The sequence below is a fragment of the Canis lupus genome, chromosome 3 (genome assembly GCF_048164855.1).
Source record: "Canis lupus baileyi chromosome 3, mCanLup2.hap1, whole genome shotgun sequence".
NCBI lineage: Eukaryota > Metazoa > Chordata > Mammalia > Carnivora > Canidae > Canis > Canis lupus.
The window spans coordinates 34,802,504-34,816,698 of NC_132840.1; the positions used below are offsets into that span (position 1 = coordinate 34,802,504).

General features: G+C 40.0%; 1 protein-coding gene across 3 annotated transcripts in view; it reads right to left on the reverse strand.

Annotated features, from left to right (window-relative positions):
* USP24 (ubiquitin specific peptidase 24) overlaps window positions 1-14,195 on the reverse strand; it is a 136,824-nt gene that overhangs the window by 17,803 nt on the left and 104,826 nt on the right. For 2 of the 3 annotated variants that reach the window (XM_072820379.1, XM_072820378.1), the window contains exons 50-58: window positions 13,717-13,841; window positions 12,051-12,192; window positions 11,409-11,559; window positions 10,365-10,460; window positions 9,609-9,712; window positions 7,953-8,066; window positions 3,771-3,867; window positions 1,348-1,464; window positions 812-904 (exon numbers count right to left, since the gene is read on the reverse strand). In XM_072820379.1, coding sequence (XP_072676480.1) covers window positions 812-904; window positions 1,348-1,464; window positions 3,771-3,867; window positions 7,953-8,066; window positions 9,609-9,712; window positions 10,365-10,460; window positions 11,409-11,559; window positions 12,051-12,192; window positions 13,717-13,841 — 1,039 coding nt within the window. Of the gene's footprint in view, window positions 1-811; window positions 905-1,347; window positions 1,465-3,770; window positions 3,868-7,952; window positions 8,067-9,608; window positions 9,713-10,364; window positions 10,461-11,408; window positions 11,560-12,050; window positions 12,193-13,716; window positions 13,842-14,195 lie in introns of those variants that run through there. The other variant, XM_072820380.1, reaches the window with a different exon arrangement.

Sequence of the window (14,195 nt, forward strand, 5' to 3'; positions counted from 1 at the left end):
ACACGTTCCTATGTGATGTGTTATGCGGAGGGGAAAGCAGAGCTGGGCCTGAGTCCCTGCTCCATGATGCTTTAGCTCTGTGACCTCGCATGAACACTTAACTTCTCTGAGCTTTCTTGAGAATGGGGAGGAAAATGCTTATTTTATTGAACTGTATCAAGCAAAACATGTAAAGTAACCAATGTGCCTGGTGCATAAAAGGTACTCCATAAATAGCATTTATTATCTGTGCATGTTCACATTTTTCACCTTTAAATCTGTCAAAGAGAAGACATAAGGTGATGGGAGAAACACACCAGCACAGAAACTCCAAATAGGAGAGCCATCCTTGGATCTCTGTAGCCCCACTGTCACAGAAAACTTCCCTCTCACGCTCTGGCTGTGAGTGCTATACATGCAGCAGGCATCGTCAGGCCACACTGCTCAGCCTTACGTTCTCATCCCAGCCCTATCACCAGCTCCCTACACCAGCAATCTCTGACAGAATGGCCTTGCCCATGGTCCCTGAGGACAAGTGGAGACCCCAGTGCACTACTTCTTGAAGCCTTCTAAAACCTCCCCAGTTGGAGCCCATCTTTCCTCCTAGGACATTTCCTGACTGATATTCTTGTTAGTCATTTCCATGGGTTATCATCAGACTAAATTCTGCGAGGAGGCTGTAAAAACAAATGAACTCCAAAGAACTCTAAAGGGTATGTAGTACCAGCACCTGGAATCTTATGAGATTGAATATGTTCATCACCTACAAAGAGAAACAACATGGTGACAAAACCATGGCTACCACACTGGGCCACACAGCAGCAGGCACTACCTGATTGTTTTGCCGGTTGGCCCCGAGGAGAAAGCTGGTCATGTGTCGCAGAGCTGAATGCCTCAGAAGAAGATCCCCAGCCCGAATGCCTTGCTGTCACAACATAACGAGAATAAGTTATAGATCTATCCAGACAAAAATGTGTATTAAAAACACTTAATGAGAAGTTTTAAGAGCCCAGTAAGTTTTTAAATGCTGTAATAATTTACATAAAGTACTGGTTAAAAATGTAGTTTAAAAAACACTGGAGTTTCAACAAAAACTCCCACTGCTTCACGCTGGCTGCCAGACATGCATTAAGGCTCTAGTTCTAATGGGGCCTTCTGCTGTCTTCAATGAGTAATTAAAATCTACCTGTATCAGAATTCTGGCAAGTAACAGAATCCACAGATCTTAAGATTTTTAAGAAGAAATACTCATAAAATCGTATCTTTAGATCCACTATTGACCAGTCCAAATTTCTTCCATGTATGAAAAATTCCTTTAGACTAGAACTTTGCTAGATTAGGAAAGATACTAGAAAAAAAATCACTTACCTTTTGTACAAAAGTGTTGAATAGGAAAAAGTACTGAGCACAGTTTTTACAGTTTTCTGGGACATCTTTATCCAACAGAGCAAGTAGTACTTCCAGTAACTGATGAAGGCTTTTTAACTGGTTAGAAGAAAGATGAAATCATATAAAGAGAAAGAATATAAGACAGACACTTGTAACAGGGTTAATCTGAAGTAAATCACCGTTTAAGAACAAAAGTAAAGTCTGATTGATACAATCCAGTCTCAGATTCAGATGGATTTATGCTTTGGAGAGCAAAAACAAAATCATCACTTTTATCTTCCAGGGAAAGATTGGTACTGTAGAAACAAGAGGAAAGCCTAGTCTTGTTTTCTAGATTTCAGATTCAAGGGCAGGGCTGTATGGCTAATGGTCACATTTTCTGCAGAGCCAATTTCTGTCTCTTGAAAAAAAGGGGGTTTAGAGGAAACATTTCTGAATCCCTCCCTCCACTATGCTACTTCTTCACATAATCACAGATGCAAAGAATAAAAAACACAGACACAGGCATAAGGGCCAGAAATCAAGCCAATGGAGCAAATGGAGCGCAACAGCCTGACAGAATGACAACGGTAATATCAACTCAACCGTGAACTTACTTGAAAGCCCGCTGACGCCTCATGGAAAGCTTTGAAAAACATTTTATTTGTTTAGAAACCATTTTGGTTATCACATTGCTTCTTCTTTCCCTCCCACCCCAACTGGTTTTGGACAAGTCCCTAGAAATTCATCTGTGATTGGAGGATTAAGACCAGCTTACTACTCTTATTATCTCATCTCCCCTAAAGATGGTGTTCACAGGCTGAAATATTCCCATCCGTCCTGTCACACTCATTAAAAATACAGTAAAACCTACCATTTATATAGTACTTTGTTTTCAAAATACTTTACAATATAAAGCGGGTGGCCAGAGGCACCATTTCCATTATAGGGGGAAAAAAAGACATAAAATACATCCACTGGACATCAGATAGAATTCACTGAGGCAATGACTCGCATGCTTACGTCCTCCACCACTCCCTTCCCTTCCTATTACCTGCAGTCCTGCCTCTAGAGGTTGATGGACTACTATGCCATAGCCTGACCCCATCTGTAAGGAGACTGCACTAATTCTGCTTTTACCCTCTGGTTGGGTTGGTACATGGCAGGAAGGAGGACAGCGAGAAGGCCCTTATGTTAAGTATCTTAGAAAAGCTCCACGGGGGTGTTTCAAAGCAATGGTATCTAAACTATCCTAACAGGCTCCCATTGATTGATTCTATATATTCTGCATCTAGGTAAGGTGAAGTTAAAAAATGGTCATGCTGTTTAAACTGATTGAAAAGCAGCGCCTTGCACGAAACTTCAGCTTCTTAATAATTCTTGGAATGGAGACATGGTCTTCTTCTAGGTCCTCCCTAAAGGGTGTATTTGACCTCCTCATTCACTCTGGCCTGAGCAAAGCACCTGAGGCTGTCTGGTCTAACAGTGACCTCTGGGTCAGGCAACGTGGAAGGGTGCCAGATACTGTAACTGGGTTAGCATCTCTCTTCGAGGACTTGCTCAAGGTCGAACAGCAGAGCCAACATCTGGATCCGAAGCAGCAATTCCTAGAATTTGCATTGAGTTCATTGAGACACACTGCCTCCAGCCAATGTCTACAAGGAGCCAATCAGATCTGCAAATAACATTTTTCAAAGTTTTCCATGTAGTGTCAGCTGTTTGAAACAGCAAACTTGGGAAGAAGTGTTATATTTGCTAGGACTTAATAACAGATTGAATAATCAGACTTACAGCGTATGTCATTTATTTCCTTAAGACTTAAAATGTGGGGGGATTGAGGATAGTAATAAATACCATGTTTGTTTTCGCATGTGTAGAACTGTAAACCAGAAAATATGTTGCAGAAAATAGAATTAGGAAGAAGAAATCCAGAAGAACAGGAACAAAGACTAGGGAGTAATGGAGACCAATGAAGAAACGCTCTTGGCCGCTGCTCCTTGATGGATGGCACTTGGTTGGTTTGGATAATGCAAATAGTTTATTAGGAAAGAGACAAAGCCAAGTGTGGCTCAAAATGCCTGTGGTCTAGACTGGAGTCTCTAGACTTAGGTTAGTCTCAGTTCAATGAAATCTAACACAGACTCTTGAGAGAAGACTCTGAAAAAGGAGTGCTCTAGAGAGAAAATCCTGAAGCAGACCAGAGCAGACCCAAATTCCTAGCCTATCCTGACTCCTAGAATATGAGGCGGCAAGGATAGCATGCCTTCTACCCTGGCATTTATCAGAAAGGCAGTCCACGGGAGGTTCATTCTATGTGGCAAAATTACCAGACTCCAATCCTAGGCTCTCTTTCTTATCATGTGCAATTTAAAACACTTGGTAGTAACAGAATGTATAAATAACATCTAAGATAGGAGACCGACCTTATCCTGATAAAACAAGGCACTGTCTAGAGTTTTCTCCAGAATGGTGGCCACGGCAACTCGCACTTCTCTCACACTGCACTCCAACAAGAAAATCCTAAAGTACAGAGAGAGAAAAGGTGCACGTTGAGAAAGCAAAAATGGATTTCTATAAACCAACCTCCCCAACACCAGGCCCATCTAGTATCCAAGAAACAAAATCCCTCTAAGATATTAGGTCAAGCTTCCTGAGAGCTTTGGGAAACTCTCATGAGGGAAGGAGAAGGCCAAACAGGAAAATCAGACCCCTGGATGCTAAAAAATAGATTCCTTCCCCACCTTTCTCCTAAAATGAGCATCTGTATAAACATAACGGTTTAAGGAGAGAAACGGGCATAAAGACACATGAAAGCAAAGAACCTAGTATTTCATAGATTCTGTTCACTCAGTTTTCCTTGGGATTTCTCAGAATAAGATACTAAGGTCTGCAGTCAAGAGATCTCCTTCTACTCCATCTGTGAACCAGTATTTCTACCTCTTCCTTTCCTCTCCCTCGCCAGGCCTTGTTACCTAAATCCCCCCTAAATGAGGATTTGCAGCCCAAGAGGTCATGCTTCCCTCCTTTCTTCCTCTATGAGGGTGATGACCACAGCAGTCAGAGTTGATCAAGGGCTTCCTTGATCTCCGGTACTGTTCATGTTATAGTCAGCTACCATGCAATGCCCCCCAAGTGCATCATTTACTGCAATCCTTTACAGGCCCCTGCAGGTGCCTGAGTGGTGGGGGAGGCAGCCCCAGTTGTGGAGAGGCATGGTCAGGCGGAAGCGTGTGTGGGGTGAGCGTGCCCCAAGGTGTGCTTCTCCACAGTCAACCTTTGTTCTTGCATGACAGGCTCACTTTGATGTGATGACCCATACTGTTACCAGCAAAGTGAAAACCCGCCTGACTTTTCTAATATTTCTTAGCACAAAGTTCTCATTACTCCACATGAAAGATTTAAATACAGCCAAATTTCGACGACCACAACCTTCAGGTGCCAGTAGAAACCTGCTCTGGTCCCTGTTTGAGGGCAACACTAGTGTTTCCTTCCTCCCCTCTCTGCTGCTCTTCCCCATAACCATTAATACTACCTATTAGCTACCTAATTTGCACCAGAGAAAGCTATGTTCAAAATCCACTAAGACTCTAAGGGGCAATGGTCAGAAAGTTAAAGAGATAACAATATGCCTGTAAAGAGGCTTGATTAGATTTAGGTGTAATTCCTTTGGAAAGAGTATCATCAGGGGGTGCCCTACAATTTCCTATCGTAGATACCAGGACACAGAGGCACTATGAGAATGCAGACAAATCCAGAACGTGAAGAGTTCGACAAGGCAAATCATCAGTCTGTCCCTCAAACAACAAAATGGCATAACAAAGGGGCGGCTGGGAGGAGCAATTCTAGGTCACGAGAGTCTTAAGAAACTACTTTCAGAGATACAGGCTGAAAAATTTATAGTGAAATAATATGATGTCTAAGACTTACTTAAAAATACCTGAGAGAAAAAGGGGCACCTGGGTGGCTCAGTCAGTTGGGTGTCTGACTATTGATTTTGGCTGAGGTCATGATCTCAAGCCCTGCATTGGGCTCCGAGCTCAGCGGGAGTCTGCTTGGTATTTTCTCCCTCTAGCAAACCCCTCACTCGTGCGTGCATGTACATGCTCTCTCTCTATAATAAATAAATCCTAAAAACAATACTTTACAGGAAAAAAAGCAGGTCTGTGTGTGAATGGTGGGTGTTGGGAGGGGCAACAACATGGGCAAAGTGTTGATAACCTGACCTGGGAAGCGAGTGGTACAGGGCAGGGCTCTCATTCTGGCTATTGTGCTATATATTTAAACACTTCCACAATAAAAACTTTTTAAAAGATGTAAAATATTTAGTAGTTTTAATTTTTTTGCATCAATTTTCAAACAATATTTAGTACTAATTCAAATTTTTACTATTATAGTTACATTCAAGCATTGTCTCAAAAAAAGACTATACTGAGAAGCTCTGACCTAAGAGACAGCATCCCCTTCACATTGTTACTTCAGCTGTAACAATGAGATGTTAAAAATTCTAAAGAAGCAATTATAAAATTACAAAATACAAAACCAGCAACTAATAATGATAAACTGAATGATAAAAAGATAAAACTATAATAAGCTCTCAGGAAGGATTCAGACTAGGTAATTCACTGGGATTCTTAACCATCAGGAACACTAAGAAACCAAACATAGTCCCAAAGGAGTCACCAAGTTCCTTTGGAGACATTTAAAAGCAAGCCTGGTTGCATATAAGGGAATAAACTAAATATTTGCCATGTTTCTTCCAAATATATGGCAATTCTATCTTATTCAACTTCCCAACTATTGGGAAGAGACTTTGGAGTTACTCTGGAAAAATGGGGGGAAGTTGGTCTCGAATGCAAACTGAAGGGGCATGCACATATCACACTTCACAGAAATGTTTATTCGCACTGTTTATGAAATATGTGCATGTATGCACACATGCACGCATGCATGCACTTACAAACATCTGAGTGCTTACTATGTGCCATGCTCTTTGTTTTACAGTAGGGAACCAAACACTCAGCTTCTGCCCTCAAGAAGCCAGTGTTTAGTGAGGAGACAGGCAAAACAGTAGAGCAGACCAACTGTACAGACCAGCTTCAGATGAGGCCATCAGGAAGGAATGGCCTCTCTGATATCTGAAGGATAAGAAGGCGCTTACTATGCAGGACTGGATGGGAGAATGTTCCAGATAGAGGGAGTAAAGGTGCAAGGGTCTTTAGGCAGTAAAACAAAAGTTAGCATGTTTAAGGAATCAATAAGCCAGTGTGAGGAAAGTGAAACAAAACCATATTCAAGGCCTTGTGGGTTATGGTAAAGATTGTAGATTTTATCAGGAGTGTGACAGGAATCCACTGAAGAATTTTCAAGCAGGGAGGTAATGTGATTCAGTTTGTTAAAACAAAACAAAAACAACAATAACAAAAAAACACCCACTTTTGTTGCTGTATGAGGCAGATTAGAGAAAGAAAGAGATATCAAGTAGGCAAATCAGTGTCTGGAGCTCAGTCCTAGAGACGAAAGGAATGTGGGATCAAGAGTTTTGATTAGCTCTCTAACATGCCACCAGCCTATGAGTTCCCCATGGAAGGGACTTTGTGTACAGCAGGGAAATGAACAGGCTTTCTGAATTCCCTGCTGTCTGTTTTAAGTTGAGAGATACCAGAGCATATCTGCATGCTGATGGAAGTACTCCACAGAAAATTCTACAAGGTAAAGATGTAGGAATGAGAGCTGAAAAAGGGTTTGCTCACATGGAGCTTCATTTTGAGAGGAGAGAGGACACTTCATAGTAAGGAGGAAAAGAGATGAGACCAGGCTCTTGGTGTGCCGAGGAAAGAGGGCTGCTCATCTGTGACTCGTACTTTCTCAGCAAAGTCTGAGGCAAGGTCCTTAGCTGGAAGTGGGGTGTGCTGGCATGGTAGACACGAGGAGTGAAGAGGTATAGTGGAATGGGCAGCGAAGGAGCCCACTAGGAACAAAGGATACTGAGATCAGGGTGCCCCTGCAGGAGTGCTAAACTTATCAAGGACAAGAGAAGCTGGATGATTGGGAGTACGGTGTAAACATCCATGGTGACTGAACATCTTGATTCTTTACCAAAAAAGGCAAAGTATTTTTTATTACAGGTACATAGGTAAATATATACTACCACAGGTGTTACAATATCAGTAAGTTTTTGAAAAACAGTATTTTTGCCAGAATCCAAACATAGACAATATTGTGGTGTAGTAACGAAGAATCGTTAGCCTCTCTTCCTTGCCATCAGACAGTGGATCCCTGAGGGAGGGGACACATATTCTGGAATCTCCTGAGCCACAGCAGGAGTTCAGGTCATGCTTGCCGGTGAGCATGTAGCGATGTGCACACATGTTCTCCTTGTGCTCACCGAACACTTGTCTGAGTCTAGTCCAACGGAGATGGTTTTAGAAAGAATGACTTTAGAGTGACCTGAAAACTTTCCTCATGCTTCTACTGAAGACAGGTCAAAATTGACTCCAATCAGAAAAGTAATTTCAAGAAGAAATAAAAATAGTTACAAGAAAGAGCAGTTCTAAATCAGTGGAAGAGGCACAGATTTCTTTTAATTAAAAGATCTTGACACTTACTTTATTAATTCTCGTCCTTCAGAGCTAATAAAATATTCAACTAGCCACTGACAAGCATCAAAACTTTTGGAAAGTAATGCTTCAATAGTGGCAATCCATTCTTCAGTATCAACCCTTTAAAAAAGCATAGACAGACATGTAAGGAGTACAGCCCCAGTAAATGACCCCACAGAGTGTCACTGTGATTTAACCTGTTTCAGGGAGTTGGGGTAGAGGGTGAATGGATACCCAGTGACTGCAGATTAACAACATGGCTCCATGCACCTCAGCAGCCATGGATTGGCATTTTTTCTACTCCCTCCCACCGCCCCCCCCCCCCCCCCGCGCAAAAATGTGAAGAAACTTAAGTCTTAAGACTTTAGCTTTTATCTTCTGCATCTTCTTCAAACAACTTCAATTGGGAAAAATGACTGTGGCCTTTTGTTTTGCTTAATTTACATTTGTAAAATGTCCACTTTCAGAATAGGTTACTACAACATTTTTATATTTCATTGCTACAATCATTAATACCCTACTTTATGGAATAAAAACATTTGGGTAGACAAAGAAGCATAATGACTATACTGCCTGTGACCTCCCGTAACACTCCTTCTATTTCCTCATGCCCCAAAATGGTAATTACAAACAAGATGAAAATGCAAGTTTGCAATGCACAGACAGCTTGAGCAAATTTCACAATAAAAGTAATGACATTTCCTTAGTTCTATGCCAGACATTAAAAGGAATATAGTATGTGTTCTTTTTCAATTAAATAATAACAAGAGGTATCATTTAATATATCTTTATTACACATAAAAATGAAGTTGAAAGCCATTCTATTTGTTCCTTCTCAAGTGTCTCTTGTCTGCAACATCTTTCCCCAAACCTCTGCATAGTTGGAAAAGTTCACCCGCAGAGGGGAGGACAGAACCGCGCTGCTCTAATTGTCCCTGTCTTCCTCACCTCGAGACTCTCCTTGCTCTGGGCACCTGGCTCCAGCCAGTGTGCAACTATTCTTCACCCTTCACCCAATAATGAAGCAAATTTTACCTGGAACCCACAATGTGTCAGGCACCTTCCAGGTGCTGAAGATAACAACCAATGGTGGATAACATCCAGTCAAAATCTAGAGTGTCTCTGAATGTATTGCCCCACTACAATAAAAAACACTCCACGATCTCCCACTGAATGCAGTCCCAACTCCCCTCTGTGGTGCTCAGGACATACAATGTGGTCATCCAACCCCGCATTTGATCTCATTTCCAATGAGTTCCTTACATGTATGAGCAAAATACTAGTCATTCATGGTTCTTTGGTAAGTCTTGTCCAATACTCAGGTTTTCCCTTCACCGAGAATTATTCCCTTTGTTTCTCTACTTTTGCCTTCCAAAGTCCTCTGAGAATATCAATGTCTTTAACACCAACCCGATCCCCATATCCAGCTGGATAGGATTTTGCCCAATTCCCAAAGATGTACGGCATTTATGCCTTGCTTTTTCTGCTTTATTCATCCTTCCTATGAGATTAGAAATCCCTTCAAGATAGGAAGGGATTAATCATGTCTTAAGCACTTGAATATACTGGGTGCCTTCACAATGCTTTGATTTATAAATTCAGTTTTAGTTAAATTCATCAGTACCTTTTGCTACAAAAGACTATCAAAACATCACCTCTTACCTGAGTTTTTTCTTTGTCCGTAGGTAAGTTTGAAAAAGGAACTGAATAGCAAGCTGTAAGCTCACCTTTGCCATGCAAGGATAATATGGATGCTTTAATTTAGTCTGAGGAGAGGGAGAAAAGAGATGGTATTTTACATTGATGTTTTATAGACTATTACATATTATAAACTGAATAATGACACATAATAAAATTAAGGACTAAAAAGAAAAATCTAGCCAGCTTATTATAGAAAGTGTTCCATTTAAATTTTTTAAAAGGTTAAGAAAAGACATCCTTTTCATTTCTTTTATGAAGCCCTCTCAAAATAGAGCCTTTAGACCACAGGATGGTAAGTAATCTGTCAACAGACTAAAAGTTTTTTCTGTTACTGGCAAATTATAATCACGATACTCAAGAAATAGAAGTACTTAGAAGTTCATCTTGAGTCAGAATGTCTGATGACAAATTAGGACAAATTAATCTCCACAAAGCCCAACATTCACCTCATGGCTATTCTTAGATTCTTTATAAAACTGAAGAGCATTTGAAAAAGCCAGCGTGTGGAAACCCGTACCTATTCACAATCTGCAGTACACATTCTGAGCACTGCCTGTACTTTAACATCACCCAGTAAGTGACAAGTTTGTGCAAATGTTCCAGGCATCTAATCTGAGTGCTAACAGCGCAGGGGGAGGATGAGTCACTGAACACTTGAGTTGACAGTTAACTATGCTCCTTTCTTAGTCCTCTACAAACAAGCCAACTAGTACTTACAGCATTCAATGATGCTAAAGACAAAACAAAACTGAAATAATCACTACTGTACACATCTCTATTCTTCATAAACTTGAGGTTTTCATCTCTCACCATCTACAAAAGAAAATTAGTAATTATTAAGACACAAGGCAAAATATTCAGTACATGAAAGACATTTTTAATGGTACATTAGGCAAAAATGGTTTTATATTAGGTTAGAAGGATTCACAAGAACCCTTCTCTCGAACTTTGAAATTTTAAAAAAGGAGAGAGGAAAATCTTCCTTTCAAATATAAGAAGGTGAAAGGTGAATTATTATTCATCAAACCAAACTGTTTCGGGAAATTTAGGAAAACCACCATATGAAGGACGAGTGAATTCAAACTTGCTCTTTTGGGTTGAAGGATAAACAGAGCTTTCCCAAATACAACTAACTCCATGCTCTCCTTGTATTGGAGAGCTTAATTCTTTCTCTTGAAATAAAACACTCCAAACTTTTCTTAAATTCTCTGGTTCTGGCTATTCAGCTTTTAATTACTTAGTATATAAAGCCTGGAATGGGTAGTTGGACAATTCTGAATTTAAATCCTGGCTTTGTGATACTGGCAGGTCACTTCTCCTTTTCTGAGCTCAGTTTTTCCATCTTAAAAATGGGGATAAAACCCACTACTCCACGAGAGCATTTTAAGAATTAAGGATTCATTTAAAGCATGAAGCACAGAGTAGATATTCAATGTCCTCACCGTCACATTAGTTTAAACCATAGGTATGAACCTTATTTTTCCTCTGTAGACAGTAAGTTAATCCAGCAGTGTGTCCATGCCCTCCCACTCATCCACCTGTGGCACCCACTAGTCACACGGCAGGCCAACAATAGTGCCAGCCACTTGGAGTCTGTGGCTACCTCTGTGATCTGGTATAAGAGACTCATGGGACAAGGCAGTTAGGATGAGGTACTCGAGGTCCGGCCACGTCCAGGAGGAGGCTGGCAGGAATATTTCTGGACCTATGAGGTGGATTTTGACTTTTATCTGAATTTTCTCCCTTTTGTATGGCTCTTACCTGGTATATTCGAGCAGGCATTTTCTCCACAAAGAGTCCTTTCTTCTCGCCTTTTTTAACCAGCTTGGTGAGAATAGAGAGCCGGTCATTGTTAGGCCTGTGGGGCCGGGGAGACGACTGAGGTGAAATCTCTGGTGAAGACGGTGCTGACCTATGGATGAAATAAGAAAATTGTCTGGTGTAAAGTGGCTGCTGGAGTAGTTACTACAACCTGGCACACTTATATAGACTTATATAAGGGTGCTAGACTTAATAGTAAACCGCATACTTTCTAGGTCCAATACAGGGAAATGCAAATTCATAGACAATAGGACCTTAAAAAACACAAGAACACTGACAGTGCTGGCAAAGTACTATACTTTGGACATAAAGTGTACTCAATATATGCTGAGATCAGAAAAAAACTGCAATTCTAGAATGAAATAATTTATATATAGGTTTCTAGACACAAAATAACTTCTTGCTAAGGAAATAATAAACAGGTAGCAATAAGAAAAGGGGTAAAGGGATTTACTTATTTTCTTTTTAGAATTTCCCTCTAGCTTATTTAACAAATTACCTTTAAATGCCAAAAAGTATACTCAAGATTACAATGACCACCTACTGAAATTGCACAGCAAATTATGTGGAAGAGAAACTCACAAAGAGAGATCCTCAGCTTCTTGCCGTACGACACTGACTCGACTTTTCTTTGGTAATACTGGGGAGTTTTGATCAGAGACCCTTTGGTAGAAGAGCATATAGGCATTCCAGTATCTTCGGCGGACGTCAGTATATGGGTTTGCTTTGTAACAAGACAGGAAGTCTTTGTAAATAAAAAAAGGTTTTCTTGTCTGGCAATTTAAAATAAAGGATCTATAAATCCAGCAAGTACTTACAAAAGTTAAATGCAAAGTGTAAGTAAAATCTGTCTTTTTACCAATAATACTGTTTAGAATTACTTGAAAGGTGGCACAGAGGAACAGGAAGGAAGTTGTATGATAATAGAATAAAGATGGCAAATGTTCCTGGGGAAGTCTAGATTTAATCAAAAGGCAAATAACATTTCAAAATAAGTTTTGTGGCGCAGTATGGGATTGTAACTGGCCTCACTTAACCATTTCTGCATAGAACAGCCAAATCTAGGTAAATTTTGGCAACGATATTATCTTTAACCATTAATGGGTACTATTATTAGACTCAGGACTATCATGGTATGGTATTAAAATCTAATATCGTGGATCTAATATAGGCAGAATTTTTTATTTTAATTTTAATTGAAGTATAGTTGACATATAATAGTAGTTTCAGGTGTACAACGGTGATTTAACAATTACGTACATTATGAAATGCTTCCCAGAATGTTACCATCTATCTGCATACAACTTAATTACAATATTACTGACTTTATTTCCTATGCTTAACTTTCCATCCCTGAGACTTATTTATTTTCTAACTGAAAGTCTCTACCTCTTAATTCCCTTCATCTATTTCCCCAGTTCCCCTTCATCCCAAACTTAGGTAGAAATTTTTAAATGCCCCTAGAATACTGCAAAATCAGATTCAGAAATGCTAAAGTCTCTATAAAATGTCTGTCCCTACCCCTCCAATTAGCAAATTCTGATTGGATTCTGTCATGTCCTTTTGCTCATACTCTTTCTTCTGGGCGGGGGCATGGCTGGGGAGAGAAAGACTTGCCATACTGCAGAATATATATGGTTTTATTTTTATTTTTTAAATATATATGGTTTTAAAACCCAGGTGCTAGAGATGTCTTCTCTAATTAATTGTGCTTCTATGTAAGTGAAAAGGAAATTTGAGAATTTTAGTGGACAAGTACTTCTGAAATGATTTTTAAGGTTGAAATTCTGTGTTCATTAGTTTCTCCCTGATACTCATTTCTTCCTCCTAACTTACTCCATCACCTGTTCCCTCAAGGCTGCTGAAAGAATTAATTTTATTTCTTTTAAAGATTTTATTTATTTACTCATGTGAGACAGAGAGAGAGGCAGAGACACAGACAGAGGGAGAAGCAGGCTCCATGCAGGGAGCCTGATGTGGGACTCCATCATCACGCCCTGAGCCGAAGGCAGATACTCAACCACTGAGCCACCAAGGCATCTCAAGGAATTAGTTTTAAAACATTTTGTAAGCAGCTCAAACATTTTCTCTCTGGCCAATAAGGTGTCTGGATCTATATAGCTAGAGCAGTGGTACGTAAAAATAAAAAGGTTACCTCTTTAGGTAAAGAATACTGATTCCAATTTGACAGAAAACTGCAAGTTAAAAAGTTTAAACCAATGGGAAATATCCATTTGTAAATACTTACTTTGATCATAAACTTTTGGTCTATATTCTCCTCCAAAGCATTCATACTCCAGGGTCTCATCATTTAGGTCAAATTCTTCTATGACTGTGTCATTAAACTTGTACCACTTTCCTTTTCCACAGCCCCTGAAGCCCAAAGAAACAGACATTATGATTAAAACTGACATGCCCCTCCCCAGCCTCTATCTCTATGTATTGTCACACATAAAGCAGATGTTTACTATTTGGAAATAAGAAAAAAACTTAAATTTCTAAAACAACTTTTCAAACTGAAGAGGTACATAATTATACTAAGTTTTAAAAATACAATATGAAATATGACCAAAGAGCAATGCAAAAATTTCTTTGCACTATGTTCGTATCGTAAGAGTAGGGCAGGGGGAGAACAGGAGAGGTAGTGGGAGTGTGAGAGGGACAGAGGAGGGCAAGGGGAGTGGAGGAGGGACAGAGGAGGGCAGTGGGGGAGAGTGGTGTGAGAAC